Below are 20,067 nucleotides of genomic sequence, written 5' to 3'. Positions count from 1 at the left end.
CCATTACTGCTGGACCACTACTACCATGAAATTACCTGAGTGTTGAGATTACTAGAAGGAAAAAAAAATGGGAATTTTCACGCTATTTCCACTCTCACTCCTCAAGCCAGAATAGAGGGCTTCTCCTGGAGCTCTTTCTGTCTGTGCTAATACCCACTTCGAGTTTCAGACTGTATTAAGTTCAAGCCAGACAAAGCCAAAGGAAATAAAAATGCTAAACTCATCACCATTTTAATGGTACTTCAACTCTTGATCGTCATCAATTTGCCTGTTTCTGTTATTTTTCAGAGTTTTCCAATAGCTACTCTGTGTAGTCTGTCTAGGTTTTATAGCTGCATTCAGTAGGAGAGATAAGATGGGTTATGGTGACCAAGAACTGGAACCAAATGTACCATTTTTTATTGCCGTCAACAGCATATGCAAGTTCCAGTTACTCCACATCCTTGGCAACACTTGATACTTCCAGTTGTTTTTACTTTTAGCCATTCTAAATGTGGGTGTGAAATAGTATGTTATTGTGGCTTTAATTTGTATTTCCCTGATGACTCATGATGCCGTGAGCATTTTTTCTGTGCTTCTTGGCCATTTCTATATCTTTATTTATGAAATGTCTGTTCACTTTTGTCCATTGGATTGTTTGTCTCATTATTATAAGAATTGTTTATATATTCCAGATACAAATCCTCTGTGTGTTGTGAATATTTCCTCACAGTCTCTGATTTGATTTTCATTTTCTTGCTGGTATCTTTTAAAGAAGAAAAAGTTTTAATTTTTATGGAATACAGTTTGTAAATTTTTTTTATGGTTAGTACTTTTGTATGTCTTCTCTAAGAAAATGTTGCCTAACCCAGTGTTGTGAAAGTTTTCTTCTATATTTTCATCTAGAAATAAAATTTTAGCTTTATGTTTTAAGTCTGTGATCTATTTCAAATTAATTTTTGTATATGCTGTAATTTATGCAGTTGAGAATCATTTTCTCCCATGTGGACATTCCAGCACCATTTTTGAAATAGTGATTATTTTCTTATTGAATTTAGTTGGCACTTTTGTCAGAAATCAACTGACCTTTTATGTATAGATTTATTTTAAGAGTTTCTGCTCTGTTCTTTTGATCTGTTTATCTCTCTTTATACCAATAACGTGATGTCTTAATTAGGGTAGCTTTATAGTAAGTCTCTTGAAATCAGGTTATGTCCTCTAACCTTGTTTTTATTTTCAATGTTATTTTTGCTATTTTAAGTTCTTGCATTTCCATATAAATTTTAGAATAAGATCCTCAATTTCTCTAAAAAAGCCTCCTAGGATTTTATTTGGTATTGTGTTGAATCTATTGACCATTTTGAGAATGATTGATATTGATATCTTAATAATATATTTGAGTCTTCCCATGCATAGACTTTTTTTTTTTTTACTTATTTAATGCCTCTCAGTAACATGTTATAATTTTCAGTGTGGAGGCCTTATATATCTTTCATTAAATTTATTCCTAAGTATTTTTTGTTTTTTGCTACTGTTGTATATGGTATTTTAAAATTTGTGTCTTCTAGTTATATGTTGCTTCTATATAGAAATAACTCCTGTCAAGCCAATTTGCAAATGTCAACAAATTAATTTTAATTTTAATTTCTTACTCATTGGGTCAGAGCTTCCTTGGTCACTATGGGATAATTTAGGGCAGTGGGTGCTATGACCATAGGGAAATTTAGGCAAGGCAATAAATAGTTCCAGTGATTAAGTTGAGGCATACCTAATTGTCCTCTGTTTTATGTTCAGTAATTCTCTTAAGACTTAGGGAGTGCCTTGTTTAAATTTAGTGAGATCCCCATATACTGTCTATTCTTCAAAGACAGTCATGTTGCTGGGGAACAAACAAAGCTGTTTTACTCCTTCCTTTCCAATCTTCATGTGTTTATTTCTTTTTCTTGCTTAATGCCCTGGCTAGGATATTCAATATAATATCAAGTAGAAGTAGTAAGAGCAGACATCTTGCCTATTCCCCATCTTTGAGGGGTGAGGGAGTGGATTTAGTATTTCGTCAAGTTTGATGTTACCTGTAGATTTTTAATGGATTCCCTTTATCAGACTAAGGATATCCTGTACTATTCTTAGTTTGCTGTGAGTTTTTATCATGATGAGTGGCTATTGAATTTTGTTAAATGCTTTTCCTGCTCTGTTGAGATGGTTATAGGTGTTTTCTCCTTTTTTTCTGATGACATCATGAATTACATTGATTAGATTTTGAATGTTAAAGTTATCTTGCATTACTGGGATAAACCCTACTTGATTATGATAAATGGTCCTTTTTTATGTTTGTTTCTAAATTCAATTTGCTAATATTGGTCTATAATCTTGAAGTGGCCTGATATCAGATTTATGGTGGCTTTGGAAAAAAATGGGAAATGTTCCCTCTCCATTTTCTAAGTTTGTGTTATATTAGTATTATTTGATTTAAATCTACCATATTACATTTGCTTTCTATTTGTACCATCTGTTTTTTGTTCCTTCTTTTCTGCCTTCTTTTGTATTAATCATGTGTCTTTCATTATTCTATTTTCCTGTCGTTACTGGCTTTTTTAAATATAATTTTTGTTTATTTTTTAGTGGGCTGGACACCCTACCCAAAATTTGGTTCAGTTATCAAGGCTTATGACACTCTCACACCAAGATAATTTCAGGGGACGTCTGTTATTCACATGAGGGACTCTTGGGAAGAGCTGGTTGGGCACAAGCAGGTCCAGGCTGGCTTGGGCCAAAGCTGAGGGAGTGGGTTGGGCTTATAGTGGCTAGAAAGTAGAACTGGGAAAAATGTTCATGGGTGGGGGGTGGTTAAATTTTCTCCTGGTACCAAAGAGGGAGACACTCACACCCAGGTTTTCTTATCAGTCTGTCCAGATGTGGGGCCAAAGGTGAGGCTTAAAAAGAAGTCAGTATAGTCAAACATCAAAAATGGAGTTAGACTCATTACAGTGGTTGTTGTAGAGATTATCGTATGCATCCTTAATTTATATCTTATCCTTCATTGCTAGATACAGCTTACCTAATATTTTGTTTAGGATTTTTACATCTGTGTTCATGAGGGATATGCACCTCTAATTTTCTTTCTTGTGATATCTTTGTCTGATTTATGTATGAGCATTGGGCTGACCTCATAAATATATTGGGACACTCTGAAAGAGTTTGTGTAAGATTGGTATTATTTCTTTCTTAGATATTTGGCACAATTCACCAGTGAAGCCATCTTGGCCTGAAGTTCTTATTACAGATTCAATTTCTTTAGTAGATAGGACTATGCAGGTTTTCTTTTTTTTCCTAGCATCAGTTTTAAAAGTGTTTTTCAAGAAATTTTGTCTGTTTGTGCTAAGTTCTGAAAATTTATTGACATGACTTATTTTCATAATATCCTATTATCTACTCAATTTCTGAATCTCTAGTGATATTAGCTTTTTTATGTTTGATATTAGTAATTTGTATTTTCTCTTTTTTTGTTTGGTCACTCTTGCTAAGGGTTTAACAATTTGGATCTTGTTGATCCTCTAGTGTGTGTTTTCTATTTCATTGATTTCTGCTTTGATCTTTTGTTTTTTTGTTTTTGCTGAGGAAGATTTGCCCTGAGCTAACATCTGAGCCAGTCTTCTTCTATTTTGTATGTGAGTCACTGCCACAGCATGGCCACTGGTGAGTGGTGTAGGTCTGTGCCCAGAAACTGAACCTGGGCTGCCGAAGCACAGTATGCTGAACTTAACCACTAGGCCATGGGCCAGCCCTCTTTTATCTTTGTTTCCTTCCATTTTGGGTTTTAACTGGATGGTCTTTTTCTACCTTTCTGAGAATAGATACTTAATTTTTTTACATATTCATTAATTTTAATTAATTTTTAGTTATCTAATGTACACTGATTTTTACATAGCTTTTTTTTTTTTTTTTGCTGAGAAAGACTGGCCCTGAGCTAACATTGTGCCCATCTTCTTCTACTTTATATGTGGGATGTCTGCCACAGGATGGCTTGACAAGTGGTAAGTAGGTCCACACCTGGGATCCAAACTGGCAAACCCCAGGCCACTGAAGTAGAATGTACAAACTTAACTGCTGTGCCACCGAGCCAGCCCTACATAGTTTTTTGTATCATCATCTTTGTTCAAAACATTTTCTCATTTCTGTTACAGTTCTGTTACAGTTTCATCTTTGTTCCATGGACTTAGTAGAAAGTGTTTCTTAATTTCCAATCATATGAGAACTTTATAATTATTGTTTATTTCTAGTTAATTTTATCATGATCATCAGATTATATTCTGAATGACTTCAGCATATTTAAATTTTTTAAAATTGCTTTATGATATGGTATATTTTTACTTCGATCAATGTGTAATGAAAGGAGTGTGTATTCTGCAGTTGCTGCATGCAGTATTCTGTATATGTCAGTTAGGTCCAGTTCATCAACTGTTACGTTGAAATACTCATTTTTACTGAATTTTTGTCTACTTCTTTAATCAGCATCTGAGGACAGCATGTTAATATCTTTTTATTTTCCTTAGCCATTTGGAGTAAGTTGTTGACCTGCTGCCTCATCATTTTCCTATAAAAAGAACATTATCCTACAAAACCACAATAAAGCCATGAAAATCAGGAAATTAGTGTCAGTTTACTACAGGCACCATTCATATTTTTCCACTTGTCCCAATGAGATTTTTATAACAAAAGGAAGCAGGTCAAAATCACATTGTATTTAATTGGCATGACTCTTTAATTTCCTTTAATCTGGAACAGTTCCTCATTCTTTCCTTGAGTTTAATGGTCTTGATGCTTTTGAAGATTACAGGCCAGTTCCTTTGTAGAATGTCTTTCACTTTGGGTTTCTCTGATGTTTCTTCATGATTAGGTTTAGGTATTTTCGGTAGGAATATCACAGGAGTGACACTGAATTCTTCTCATGACATCTTATTAGGTGTGGCACAATTTTTATTTGTCCCACTGCTGACACTTATCACTTTAATTACTTAATAAGGTTGTGGCTGTTAGGTTCCTCCACTAGAAAGTTACTCTTTTCTTTCCCCTTTGTAATTATGTATTTTGTGGGGAAATACTTTGAAATCATATAAATATCTCATTCTTCAGCAAACTTTTAGTTTGTTTATTAATATCTGTACAGAATCATGCTTTCTTATTTCATTTGGTAGGTTATGGTCTGTTGTTATCTTTTTAAAAAAGTTTTTTTATTTAAAAAATACATAGACTCATAAGAGATTATTTAGTTCAGAAAGTCCAGGTATCCAACACTCAGTCCTCCGTTGGTAATCTCTTACATAATTGTAGTGCCTTATCAAAACTACAAATTGACATTGGCACGTTTCAATTAACTAGACTACAGACCTCAATCAAATTTCACTAGTTTTTGCGTGCACTCAGTTTTTTGAATGCATATGTGTATAATTCTGTGAAATTTAATCATTATAGGTTCACATAACCACCACCATAAGCAGGATACAGAAGTGTTCTGTCACCACAAAGGAATTCCCTTGGGCCTGCCCCTGTATAGTCACACTTCCTCTCCCCTGCCCCTACCCTCTGTCTTTTTTAACCCTTGGTAACCAGTGGTCTGTTTTCCTAGTGTATGATTTTGTCATTTTGAGAATGTGAAACGAGTTAGCAACAGTGACTCCATTTTGTACCCTAGACTCCATCTTGTTAAAAATATGAAACTGTGCTGACCTCACTGACTTGCCAAAAGAAATTTATTTGCTGAGAATGGACTTTCTGAAGGATTGTGCAAATATATACTTTTTCTGGTAACAACAAGACGTTCTTGAGTAAACTAATGAACTGTAACATAAATTTGCCCTCCCTAATAAACAACTGAGGTAATTGTGCTGAGCTCTCCTTTTTACTAATAAAAACTCCTGACTTTTACTCCTTAGAGAGACGCTTTTCTGGCTGGCACCAGAAGCCATGTTCCCCGAACTGCAATTCTAAGACCCTAAATAAACACTCTCCTTTTGTTTTGCAGTTGCCTCTTTTTTCTAAGTTGACAAGAATGTTAGATAAATGAAATCATATAGCATGTAACCTTTGAGATTAACTCTTTTTACTCATCATAATAACCTGGAGATCCATTCAAGTTGTGGTGTATCAATAATTGATTACTTTTTATTGCTAAGCAGTATTCCATTTGATGGATATATCAGAGTTTATTTAACCATTCCACTGTTGAAGGACATTTGGATTGTTTCCAGTTTTTAACTGTTACTAAGAAAGCTGCTGTGAACATTCAAATATTTATTTTTACGTGAACCTAAGTTTTTATTTCTCTAGCACAGTGATTCTCAACCAGGGATGATTTTGGCCCCCAGGATACATTTGGTCATATCTGAAGACATTTTTGATTGTCACAACTAGGAAAGAATTTTGCTATTGACATCAAGGATGCTGCTGAATATCCTAGAATACACAGTATAGTCCCCCATAACAAATAATTTTTTGGTTCAAAATGTTAGTAGTGCCAAGGTTGAGAAACTCTGCTCTAGGATAGATGCCCATAAGTCTGATTGTTGGGTTATATGGTAAGTATATGTTTATTTTGTAAGAAAATGCCTAACTGTTTTCTAGAGTGATTGTACCGTTTTATATTTTTACTAGCAATGTATGAGAGATCCACTTTTGCCATTTTCTAATTGCATTGTTTGGGTTTTTTCTTTTTTTTTTTTTTTTGAGGAAGATTAGCCCTGAGCTAACATCTGCCACCAAGCCTCCTCTTTTTTGCTTAGGAAAACTGGCCCTGAGCTAACATCCATGCCTATCTTCCTCCACTTCATATGTGGGACGCCTACCGCAGCATGGCTTGACAAGCTATGCCCAGGTCTGCACCCAGGATTCAAACCAGTGAACCCTGGGCCGCTGAAGCAGAACATGTGAACTTAACCACTGTGCCACAGGGCTGGCCCCTAGGTTTTTTTTTTTACTGTTGAATTTAGAGAGTTTTTATCTATTCTGAATGCAGGTCTTTTGTTGGATATAATATTTGCAAATATTTTACATCATACAAAATCATGTTTTCTTACTGTGTTCAATGTTACTATTATAATTTGTTTTCGTACTCAAAATGTCACTGATTAGATGACCAGTGGCAGCCCCTTCAAGCCAGCTTCTGTATCCTTTTTACAAGTCTCTGTCATTTTTTAAGCATGTCTTTGCTTTCTGGCACAAGATATTTCAGACTCATCTTGTACTTTTTTCCTTTCCCAGCTCTGGAATCAGCCTTTTCTCCAAGGATCCTGGTTTCTGTTAGTGATACTTAGAAGCCAAGATTTGAGCCCTAGGTGTATACATTGCTATTGGGCTGCTCCAAGTCCTCTTAGTGGATATATGTACATATATACATACACACATTCACTTAACATTTATTTCTACATCTGTCTGTATAAAAACCACAAGCTCACACCAGTATATGCAATTCTAATTGCGTCTCATTCTACTTTTCTTCTCTTTCTGTATTTGTAACTCTCTTATCCAATAGTGAGAGCCCTCACTTCCTATATGCTTTTTATGTTTATTTACTTGATCAGTCTCCCATTATATAACTAATATCCCACCTCTCTTGCCATCCTCCCCCCAGCTAGGATAGCCCTCACTCACTTGGATTTTGACTCTCTATTCAGGCTATTTGTGTGGATGCTCATCTCACTCTACTTGGGCTTTGACACTCCATGCTATCTTCAACATGGATAATTTCCCCCCAACTTGGTATCTGACTTCCCCTCATCAGAATGCTCACCACATTCATGTGGACACCCTCCCCACCCTACTTAGGGTCTGACTCCCCACGCTGAACTGCCACCTCACATGGGCATCTTCCTCATCCTGCTTAGGCTTTTGACATCTTTCATTGGGCCTCCCCTCTGCTTTGGGTGCCCTCTTCCTGTTTAGGATCTGACCCAAGATTCCAGGCTACCCCTACCTGGACATCTTCCTTACTCTGGCTCTGACATCTCAGGTGAGGTGCCTCTCCTCACCCTATGAGGTAGATGCCCCTTTTACCCTGCTTGTGCTCTGACTCACCAAACTGGGCCACCTCCAACCTGTAGATGACACCCTTCTCATCATTTAGGAAATCGGACTTCCCAACTCAGTCTGCTTCTCTGTGAAGATATTTTCAGTACTCTGCTCCAGCTCTGACACTCTGTGTCAGGCTGCCCCACTATAGAGACACCTCCTTATTCTGCTTAGGCTCTAACTCCACATGCCAAGCTGGACCTGCCTCTCCATGGAAACCTTCCTCGTCCTAATCAGTGTGTGATATTGCATACTAGGCCACACCTCCACAGAGATTCTTTCATTGCCGTACTTAGATTCTGATACCCTATGCTAGGCTACTCTTTTACATGGGCACCTTCACACCTTACTCTGGCCCACTGTTGCCCCACCACCAATGGATGCTCACTGTATTCTGTCCACCTAATGGTTTTAAGGTTTAATTGTTCAGGAAGAGAAAGGTAAAAGAAAGGGGAGAATAAAAAGGCAGGAGAAGGGAAAGAGAAGAGGAAGCTTATTTTGATTAGTGTTGGCTTGGTATATCTTTTTCCATTCTTTTACTTTGAACGTATCTATGACCTTATGTTAAAGTATATCTCTTGTGAATAGCATGTAGTTGGATCTTATTCTTTTTTGTCAATCTTTGTCTTTTAATTGAGATATTTAGTTCATATATATAATATAATTGAGATGGTTGATTTTAAGTTTCGCCGTTTTGCTATTCGTTTTCTATTTGTCTTCTCTGTTCTTTATTAATCAATTATTTTTATTTCCTGTTCTCTTCTGTATTGGATTTTTTTGTTATTTTTTTTCTATCATTCTTTTAGTGGTTATTCTAGACATTATACTTCCTTTACTTTACAATTTACCTTAAATTAATATTCTTACCACTTTATGAGCCATAAAAAATCTAATAACAGTTTAGCTCCATTTGCCTGCTCCTGCTGTTTGTGGTTTTGTTGTCATATATTTCTGTTCTACATATTTATAAATCTCTACAGGACATTATTATTGCATCTTGTTTATTCCATTGTGTATGTGTATATGAAATATAGGACAACATATAAATATATGTATATAAAAATGTGTGTGTGTGTGTGCATGTATGTGTCAGGCACTTTACTCAGGCACTTTAAGAGCTGCTTATTCTTTTCTGCAGTTCTATACTATGTTGAATCATTTTACTTCAACCTAAAAAAATTTCTTTTAGTATTTCCTGAGGTCTGCTGAGAATCAGTTGTTATTTATTTATCTGTATTTGATTTTTTAAAGTAGATTACAGTTTTCTAATGAAATTCTCCATATTTTTATCTGTTTTCCCCAATCTTTTGCACTGTTAATATATTAATAATCATTTTGAAGTCTTTTGTGCTAACTCAAGTATCTGACTCCCCTGTAAATCAATTTTTTTGTCTGTTTTTCCTTTGAATTTTTAGTCACTTTTTCTTGTTTCACAAATTTTATAAGTTTTGATTGTGCGCTCAACATTGTGAATAAAAAAATCATAGAGACTGAGGAGAGGATTTGGCCTTTTCTCTGTTAATCAAATAGAGTGGCTGACCACTTCAGTCATTTCAGAAGTTTTACCAGGTCAGAGCTGGGTTGGAGCTCTCATTGACTCATTCTACCTATGATTTTTTTCCTGATTTGTGGCCTCCCTGGATTGTTCTTTAAACTGACAGGTCTTTGATTCTTCAATAATTAAATACAATGAGATACTCAGTTCAGTCTTTCAGATGTTTGAATTCAACTCTTTAGACTCTCAGCCCTCGCAGCTTTAGAATATGGCAGGTGTAAGGGGAGACCCGCCATGCACTTGCTGGAGTTAGACTTTCTCAATGGAAATTTGTCTCATAAGCACTCAAAGATTGCAAGTGATTTCCCTGTTTTTCTGACTCTGCCCCTTTCTTGGGGTTAGCACTTCTGGGTTTTTTATCGTGAGTCTGGTAGGTCTCTAATTCATCATCTTTGAAAGTTCTCTCTCTCAGGCATTAGTTATTTAGCTTCCTGTCTTATGCAGGTTCAAAATCTGGCAAATGTTTTGAGGAGACTTGATGTTTGTCACAGGCCCCTCTAGTGGGACTTGGTTTGTTATAAGTGTCATGACTATGCAGGAGATTTCACTCTGCTTTTCTGGCTTAGTCCCCCATCCTCCTATACCACCCTAACAGTAAGGAAATGTCCTGCAGAGAAAATCATGTTGGCATTCTGCTACATTTCACGCCATCATACCAGACCATGGGTTTGTCCAAAGCTCTGGTGTTACCTCTTTCCCATTGGAGCATGTCTGCCTGCACCAAGCCCCTGCTCAGAATCTCCAAAATTCCTCCTCTAGCATAGTAGTTGATCTCGTTTCCTGATTGCATTCACAGCTCTATGATTATTTTAACTATGATTTTTATAATTTATTCAGTTTTGTTTGCTTGTTGCAGCAGTGGTGATGGCCTATGACTACCTACTACATCCTACCTGCAAGTGGAAGTCCTATTTAGATCACCTTTAATTTCTCTCTGTGATATATTAATAGTTTTCTACTTAGAGTACTTACATCTTTTATTATACTTATTATTAGGTGTTTGATGTTTTTCATCATGTCATATATGGCGTATTTTTTGGCTTTTAATTTTAAAACTTTTCTGATACTGAAAAATGTAGTGAACTTTAAAAAATTTGATTTCATGTCTAGCAACTTTTCTGAAAACTTATATTCTGATAAGTTATCTGTAGACTGTTTTAGATTTTCTGTGTACCTAATTGTATCAAATATGAAAAGTGACAATGTTCTTTCTTTCTTTCTTATCCTTATATCTGTTTCTTTTTCTTGCTTTTCTGCTAATACTATAAGACCTTTACTAAAATGTTGAATAGAAATGATAAGGGTTAGCATCTCTGTTTTGTGCCTAATCTCACAGTGAACATTCTCCACATTTCACTATAAATAGGATGGTTGCTCTAAAGTTTTTTGTAGTTTCCCTTGCTACTAGTTCTTATCGTACATAATTACTGAATTTTATCAAATGCTTTATCCAACTATATTGATATGGTCATGTGCATTTTCTTCTTTATTTTATTGATGTGGGGAATCACACTGATTGATTTTTGAATGTTAACTGACTGCATTCCTGGAGTAAGCCATCTTGGTGGGAATTCTCGCGCACACACACACACTACATTTGAGTTTCTAATGTTTTGTTTAGGATTTTTGCTTCTAGATTCATAAGGGAGATTTGCCTTTTATTTTCTTTTTTTCATAATCATTCTTTTCAATTAGTGAATAGTAGGCAGAGGGTAGAGACTCAAAAGTTCTTCTGTTTCTGTGATATAGTGTAGGTACCACTCCAATATAATACAATGTTACTTCATTTTTTAAAAATAAACTTTTTTATTTTCAAATAATTTTAGATTTACAGACAAGATACAGACATAATAAAGTTCCCTATACCCCCTCCCAGTTTTTCTTATCATTAATATCTTACATTACCATAGTAATGTAAGTTAAGATTAAGAAGTCAACATTTGTACATTACTATTAACTAAACTCCAGACTTTATTTGGATTTCACCAGTTTTTCTATTAATGACCTCTTTTTGTTCCCAGACCCAGTCTAATATATCACATTCCATTTGGTTAGTTGTCATGTTTTCTTAGCCTCCTCTGGTCTATGACAGCTGCTCTTTCCTTCCTTGATTTTCATGTTTTTTTGTTTTTTTTTTTTTAAAGATTTTTATTTTTTCCCTTTTTCTCCCCAAAGCCCCCCGGTACATAGTTGTGTATTCTTCGTTGTGGGTTCTTTATAGTTGTGGCATGTGGGACGCTGCCTCAGCGTGGTCTGATGAGCAGTGCCATGTCCGCGCCCAGGATTCGAACTAACGAAACACTGGGCCGCCTGCAGCGGAGCGCGCGAACTTAACCACTCGGCCACGGGGCCAGCCCCCTTGATTTTCATGTTTTTGACAGTCTTGAGGAAAACTGGTCAGACATTTTGTAGAACGTCCCTCAATCTGGGTTTGGCTGATGTTTTTTTCGTGATTAGACTAGAGTTAGGGGTTTTGGCAAAGAATACCACAGAAGCAAAGCACCCTTCTTATCACATCATAGCAGAGAGTATGTGACATCCACCTGACATCACTGGTGATGTGAATCTTCATCAGTTGGATAACATGCATTTGCTAGGTTTCTCCACTGTAAATTTACTGTTTCTCCCTTTTTATATTCTATTCTTTGGAATCAAGTCACTAACACCAGCCCCTACTTAAGTGGAGAGGGAGAGAGTAAGCTTTATCTCCTTGGTTGGGGGTAGGGTATGTACTTAGGTTATTTGGAATTCTTCTAGAAGCAAAATCCTCCCTCCTATTATTTATTTATGCAATTATTTATTTGCTCCATTCTGTTTTAATATGAATTCTCTATAATCTTGCTACATAATTACAACCTTGAAAACCTCTGGTTTTCCCATTGACATATAAACTCCCTGAGGGAAGGCTTTGTTTCTTGTTTACCTTTGTACACTCTATGCATTTAGCATAGTCTCCTAATTTATAGTGGACTTCCAGTAATTTTTGAAAAATTAATATATTTTCACTTCAACTGAAAAGTACCCTTACCTCAGCAAAATTATATAGTAGCATTCTAAGTATAACTTAAAAATAGATTTTTAAATAAATAAAAGCAAATTCATATGTGATCGCATTGTATTAAGTATCTAAGAAAGCAAAGGGCACTGCAGAAATCCCGTAACCATTTGAGGTTGATGTGTCTCTATGAAATATTCCTTGAAGCAACTTTTGGAAAGAGATTATGGTATTTGATAAGCCAAGGGTTTGACCTGCTGGGTCTTTTCTCTTTTTTGTTCAGACCGTCAGAGGAAATTAAGTCCCCATTTTCTGCCTTCTCTGGAAAATTTTCATCTGATGCAGTCACTCAGATAACAACAGAAAGTCCGGGAAAAGCCATATTTTCATCTGAGATTTTTATTAATCCTGAAGATTATGGACATGAAATTCCACACCCCAGTGCCCAGAAGCTGGGCAAAGTTCCTGTCAAGTTTGCTTCATCATCTTCAGTTCAACAGATTACCGTTCCTCATGGCACAGATGGTAAGACAATGTGATTGGATTTTAGGTCATATTACCAACTTTTATGTGTAATTATCTCAGAAATTTGTGATTGTGTCTTTCTAATGAGAAAACATAATTTTAGTTTTAAGCATTAGGATCTACATGATTGTATCCATCTTTTATTTACATAGCTGTGAAGAGAATATGATTTATTATGTTTTTACCTTAATTTCTAGTGAGGTTAACAAAATATGTGAAACTCATGCTGCTCGTGGTTGACATTTTCATCTCATGATATTTGTAATTAGAATGCAAATAGTTCATAAAAACTTAAAAACTGTAGAGGTCCAATTTTAGGAAGGCAGGCGAATTATTGGCGTTTTGTATTATAGTAAATGTTACGTACTATAATAAATAGATGCAAAAATATGTAATAGTGCAACTACAATACCAGTCTGTTTCTCACTCATAAAAAAATGACAAGAGCCCCAGGTTGACTCTGGCCCTGCAGTGTTTAAAACGTGGAACCCATGATTACCTTGAATTCACCATCATATATTAAAATATTAATAATAGTTATCTTTGAGTGGTAGGACTTTGTCTTTTTTGCTTTTGTGTGTTTTTTTAATATTGAGAATTTGTACTTTTATAATGGAAACTTTATTTTGAAGATCTGTCACATAGAAGAGAATTAGACTTGTTTTCTATAACTCTGGGGGAAGAATAAGGCCATAAGACCAGTAGTAGGTATTAACAGTGACCAGGTTTGGGTTCAATATAAGATAAAGGATAAAGTGTTTTTTAATTAGAGCCATCTATATATGGAATAGACTGCTAAAAACTCATCTTGTCTATGAAACCTACCCCTACCACCCTATTTGAACTGCATCCTGCCCCAGTTTGCCCAGTATTCCTCATCTCCCTCAGCATTTTCCAATTGTTTTTTCATATCACTTATAATTTATTAAAACCGTAGATAATTTACTTATTTAGTATGTTGTTTCCTGTATATCTCCCTCCTCTGGAATGCCTGTTCCTCTTGAAGGCAGAGATACTTTTCTGTTTAGTTCATTGATATATCCCAAGAATCTTGAGCACTGCTTGGCACAATAAAGGCACTCAGTATTGTTCAATGAATTAATAAATGTTTTCTTATTAACTGTTCTGGTCTTTATCTCCTTAGCCCAGCCTTCACTGTTGCCATATAAACCCTCTGGTAGTCCGAAGATGTACTATGTTTCACAATTAAGACAAATTCCTCCATTTCTGGATTCCACATCAGACACCACCCTTGAGAGCTCACACTCAGGTATAATGCAGAAATTATTCAAAATTTTATTTTTTGTAAATTTTTTTGCGGATTGACTGGTTAATTCTGAAATGACATATGAAAGCTCAGTGCTATTTAATCTTTCAGGGAAATGTGGAGCTTTTCATGCCTCAAGCTCTGGTTTGGGTATATGAGTTATTCCATCATATGTGTTATATACATTTGAGCATTTAATAAATATTTGATGGATTGTTTGTTTGGGTTAGTGGACTCCATTTAGGACAAAGATTTCCAAGTTTTCTCTATTCACAGTGCCCTTAATGTTTCAGTGATTTTTTTTTTCTCATCTGTGAAACACATAGAAATACAAGAAGTATTTTTTCAAACAGCTACTAAGTTATTAGGACATAAATACTTACTGTTTTGATCTAACAACTTTACAAAAATATTTGGTATTTCTTTTTGGTTTTGGTTTGTGAAAGAAAATATTTTATTTCGTTCATAAATAACCACAGTTATTTCCCAGTATGATGCCACTCCTAATTTCCCAGTCTGATGCCACTGAAAAAAAGAACCACAAAAATGCTTATATTACCAAATATTAGAATTGATTATTAAGCCCATCACCAGAAACTGGAAGAAATTTCCACTACCTACAAGGCTATGATTCTAAAAACATACTTAATGGCTAGCCCAGAAATAAAACAAGCTTGCTTAATTAATTATATGTGGGAAAATCTTTGGTCCCTTTCTTACTTTCAGTCCCCTAGTTCAGAAGACAGAATGTCTGTACCAATAGAAATCTGATCTGGTGTCCCACTATTTTTTGAGGCCTCCAGTGTCCTGCTGTCCGTTCACATCCCTAACTCTTCCATCTAGTTGGAGACATTAATGTTTAGAAAATGGGACAGTTGTGGGAGGGAAAAATGACTCACTGATGGTGCATTGTATGCTGAGAAATATTGTGCCTGTAAATAAAGTACTGAATGCATCAATAAGACAGATATAATAGCTATATATATTTGAGATTGTAGTTTCTCATGTTCTCTATGTATTCTGAGAATGAAGGAGTTGAGAATAGAAAACAATCCTTTCTTAGGCCTCTAGAGCTACTCTAGATGAAAGCCCAGGAATTGTTCTAATAGCTATTGTCTATTAATATGTGCATCTATAGATATGAGAAAGATACAATTAGAGTTTGGGGCCAAGAGCAAGTCATATACCATTATTAGCAAATATTTGGGCCAAATAGATTTCTCCTCAATTGAGAATAAGTAAACAATTGAGCTCATAAAATCCTTAAAAAGAAAATACAAACAAGGCAAAGGTAACAATCTCTCAAAGAAAAAGATAGATCTTAGAAATTTACTTATTAGGTCCAGTAACACTTTTAAGTAGTAACAAGACTCTATTTATACTGGATGATAAGCTCTGTGAAGATAGTTACCATGTCTGTTTTTTCTGTAAGCCATTTTATACCTCATACCAATGCTCATTATAGACTTCAAATTTTATATATTCATAATCACTGTCAATAAGAGTAAAAACCATGAGGAGAGAACTGACTAGGATTTTTTTAAAGGGGGTAGAGAGTTATAGTAGAAAAAATGGTCAGTAAAGACCTCCAAGAATTTGCCCCTTAATAAAAGCAAGAAAAAAATAGGCAAAACTTTTCAGAAAATGTTTCCAAAACTCTAGAAATTAACCAAAGAAGTGTAGCAACCCAATGAGCATTTATTTATTCAAGAAAAATGGCTGAATCCTGGTACGAACAGTAAGCTTTGTGGCACTTTAACTTGCCTTAGTCCTATCCCCACACTCAGCTCAGTGATAACCTTTAAATATATCAGCCTGCATTCCCAGGACTGGAGGGAGCAGAACAGAGCTAGGCTTCTTTCAAAACTTTATTCCCAAAGAACTGTCAGTATTCGACCTGTCTGGTGGTTCCCTGGAAGACTCCACTCAAAAGGATTGTCTTATTTGACCTCACTCAGAGCTGTCCAGTGTTAAAAGCCTTTGTGTGTGTGTGTGTGTGTGGAGGAGGTAGGGGGGTGTTTGTCAAAAACATTTTCACACAAGTGTTTTGATGTCACACTGCCTAAGGCAATGAATAGCATTTGGGGTAAACAAGAGACTAACCAAAAGCTTAAGAGGAAAAACTGAGGATGAGATGTCCACAGATGCTTTAAAAAGCTTTGATATATTCCTAGGACTCTAAAAGACCACACATATGCATAGGCCTGTGTGTGTGCTCAAGAAAGACCTGAGAAGGCCCTGCTCTTTACCTCTGGCTGCCCTTGAGGCTCTTTGCAAGAAGAAAGGGAAGGCTAAGGCAGAGTTGACAACTGCCTGGCTCAGCGTTGAAGGCATGCCTCATCATGCACACATAGCCCCTTGGCAAACACTGAGAGATTTATTGGTTCTAGGTATTTAAGTATATCTCTGTCTAGGCATTAGCTGACCACTAAGCTAGTTGAGTAGAAATTTTAATAGACTTTACAAAATTAATTCAGAAAAGTCACTTAAAAAAACAACATAAAGCAATAGCATCAAACCCTGGGAAGGGGCTATAATCTGATTTCCAGATTTGACACATTATATTATTTAAGATCTCTTGTTTTCAACAAAAAATGACAAGATATGAAAATTAAAAACAAAAAAAATATGGTCCATACAGAAACAAAATAGCAGTTTAGAAACTGTTCCTGAGGAATCTCAGACGTTAGACTTACTAAACAAAGACTTTAAATTAGCTATTTAAACTGTGTTCAAAAACTGAATGAAACTCTGTCCAAAGAACTAAAAGGAAAGTATGAGAACAGTGTCTTACAAAATAGAGTATCAATAAAGAGATAGAAATTATAAAAAGGAACCAAATAGAAATTCTAGAGTTGAAAAGTACAGTAACTAAAATTAAAAATTCACCAGAGTAGCTCAATATTAGATTTTAGCAGGCAGAAGAAAGAATCATTAAACTTGTAGTTAGGTCACTTGAGGTTATCCAGTGTGAGAAACAGTAAGAAAAAAAAATGAAGAAAAATAAACAGAATCTCAGAGTTGTATGGGACTTTGTAAAGCATACTGTTATACACATCATGGGAGTTCCAGAAGAAGAGACATAAAGGGACTGAAAGAATATTTGGAGGAATAATGGCCAAAAACTTCCAAAATGTGGTGAGTGTTAATCTGCACATCGAGAAGCTCAAGGAAGTCCAAGCAGGATAAACTGAAAGAGATCTGCGTCCAAATACATCATAATCAAACTGTCAAAAGCCAAAAACAAAGAGAATATTGAAAGCAGCAAGAGAGCAGCTACTCATCATGTACAAGGGACCCTCAATAAGATTAATAGATGATTTTGCATTAGAAAACCATGGTGGCCAGAAGGCTTTGGAATGACATGTTCACAGAGCTGGAAGAAAAACACTGTCAGCCAAGAAATTAAGACATTCTCAGGTAGACAAAAACAGAGTTCATTGCTAGCGAAATGATCTACAGGAAATACTAAAAGGATTCTTCAGGATGAAATGAATGGACACTGGACAGTAACTCGAATCTACATGAAAAAATAAAGAGCTCTGGTAAAGGTAGCTACATAGGTAAATACAAACGACAGTTTAAATGTAGTCTGTTTGTAATTCCATTTTCTCTCCTATATGACTTAAAAGATAAATGCATGAAGCAATAATTATAAATCTGTCTTATTGGACAGAAAATGTATAGAGATGTAACTTATGAAAATAACAGCATAAAGAAGGGAGGAGACAGAGCTATACAGGAGAAAAGTTTTTGTTTTCTGTTGGAATAGGTATTAGTCCAGATAGACTGTTAATTTATGTTAAGATGTGAGTAATGATTCCAGGGCTACCACTAAGAAAATAAGTAAAAAATATATAGTAAAAGAGTTACCATAGGAATTAAAATGCTACACTAGTAGATATCTATTTAACACAAAAGGTACTAGTATAGAAACTGAGGAACAAAAAAGACACATAGAAAACAGTAGAAAAATGGCAGACCTAAATGCTACATTATTGGTAACTGCATTATATGTAAATGGATTATGTGGCAATAAAGAGGCAGAGATTGGCAGAGCAGATAAAAAGACATGATCCAACTATATGCTGTCTACAGAAGACTTGCTTTAGAGTCAAAGAAAAATTGGTTGAAAGTAAAAGGATAGAAAAGGATATGCCATGTAAACAGGAACCAGAGGACTAGAGTGTCTACTGTTAGATAAAATCGACTTTAAAACAAAAATTATTACTAAAGACAAAGAAGGTCATTTTATAATGATAAAAGGGTTAATCCATTAAGAAGATACAACAATTATAAATGTATATGTACCTTACAGCAGAGTCCCAAAAACATTAAGAAAAACAGAATTAAAAAGAAAAAAAACTGTATCAAAGGGAGAAATAAACAATTCAAGCCAGTAGCAAAAGGTCGTGTACTCTCTCTGTATACATGAAATGTTCAGAATAAGTAAATCCATATAGACAGAAAGTAGATTAGTGGTTGCTAGGGGCTGTGGGTGAGGGGGAAAAAGGGAGTAATTGCTAACATGTACAGGGTTTCTTTTCAGGGTGACAAAAATGTTCTGGAATTAGCAGTGTTGATTATGAATATGCTAAAAACTACTGAATTATACACTTATTTAAATTGGTGAGTTTTATGTTATGTGAACTATATCTCAATAAAAAGAAAAAGGAGGCAGGAATGAACAAATGAAGGAAAGACTGCCTGAAAATGTAAAGATTTGGTAGCAAGTTTAAAATATATTTTGTAGGCAAGAAAGGGTAAAATTAACATGACGGAAATTGAATTGGTGATGAGAACAAGCTTGAGAAAGTCTCCAAAAATACAGAGGAAAAAGGAAAATGATGAGAAAAAAGATGAGAGACATAAGAAACAGCTAAGTAAACCAAACCAAGAAGTATATCTGTAGCTCAGGAATAAAGCAGAACAGGGTGAACAAAAGTAATATTCAGAGACTTAAGTGAGGAGATCTTGCCTCTCCTGAAATAGGGAACATAGCATGCAGATTGAAAATTATCATATGATCCAGGCAAAAATCAGTAGAAAGAGACTGAGAGAGATATAGAAAAAGATTTTGAGTTAAAATGAAAAAAACTCTATATAAATGTACAGCTTTAAAAAAAACCTGGTGAGAATGTAAACTGGTGCAGCCACAATGGAAAACAGTATGGAGATTCCTCAAAAAATTAAAAACAGAGCTACCATATGATCCAGCTATTTCACTTTTGACTGTTTATCCAAAGAACATGACAGCACTAATTTGAAAAGGTATATGCACTCCTATGTTCAGCGTTGAATATAGAGGTGCATATATCAGATATATTCACCCCTATTGCAGCCTTATTTACAATAGCCAAGACTTAGAAATAACTGAAGTGCCCATTGATGGATGAATGGGTAAAGAAAATGTGATGTGTGTATATACAGTGGAGTACTAGTCAGCCATAAAGAAGGAGGAAATTTTGCCATTTGCAACAACATGGATGGACCTTGAGGATATTAGGCTAGGCGAAATAAGTCAGATGGAGAAAGTAAAATATCAAGTGATTTTACTTATATCTGGAAGATAAAACTACAAACACACACACAAATATAGAGAATAGATTGGTGGTTACCAGAGGAGAAAGGAGGTGAGGAGAGGGCAAAAGGGGTAAAGAGGCACATTGTATGATGATGGAT

General features: G+C 35.3%; 1 protein-coding gene across 7 annotated transcripts in view; it reads left to right on the top strand.

Annotated features, from left to right (window-relative positions):
• Nucleotides 1-20,067, top strand: part of ALMS1 (ALMS1 centrosome and basal body associated protein) — a 244,752-nt gene that overhangs the window by 146,493 nt on the left and 78,192 nt on the right. For all 7 annotated transcript variants that reach the window (XR_006888598.1, XR_006888599.1, XM_046660995.1 and 4 more), the window contains 2 exons: nt 12,877-13,118; nt 14,263-14,388. Coding sequence is in view for 5 of the 7 variants with exons in the window: in XM_046660995.1 (XP_046516951.1) it covers nt 12,877-13,118; nt 14,263-14,388 (368 nt within the window). In the remaining 2 variants the exon portion in view is untranslated. The remainder of the gene's footprint in view (nt 1-12,876; nt 13,119-14,262; nt 14,389-20,067) is intronic.

This window comes from Equus quagga, chromosome 5, assembly GCF_021613505.1.
Source record: "Equus quagga isolate Etosha38 chromosome 5, UCLA_HA_Equagga_1.0, whole genome shotgun sequence".
In the NCBI taxonomy this organism is placed as follows: Eukaryota; Metazoa; Chordata; class Mammalia; order Perissodactyla; family Equidae; genus Equus; species Equus quagga.
The sequence above is the reverse complement of the archived record's forward strand: the minus strand, read 5'-3'. Positions and strand labels throughout refer to the sequence as shown.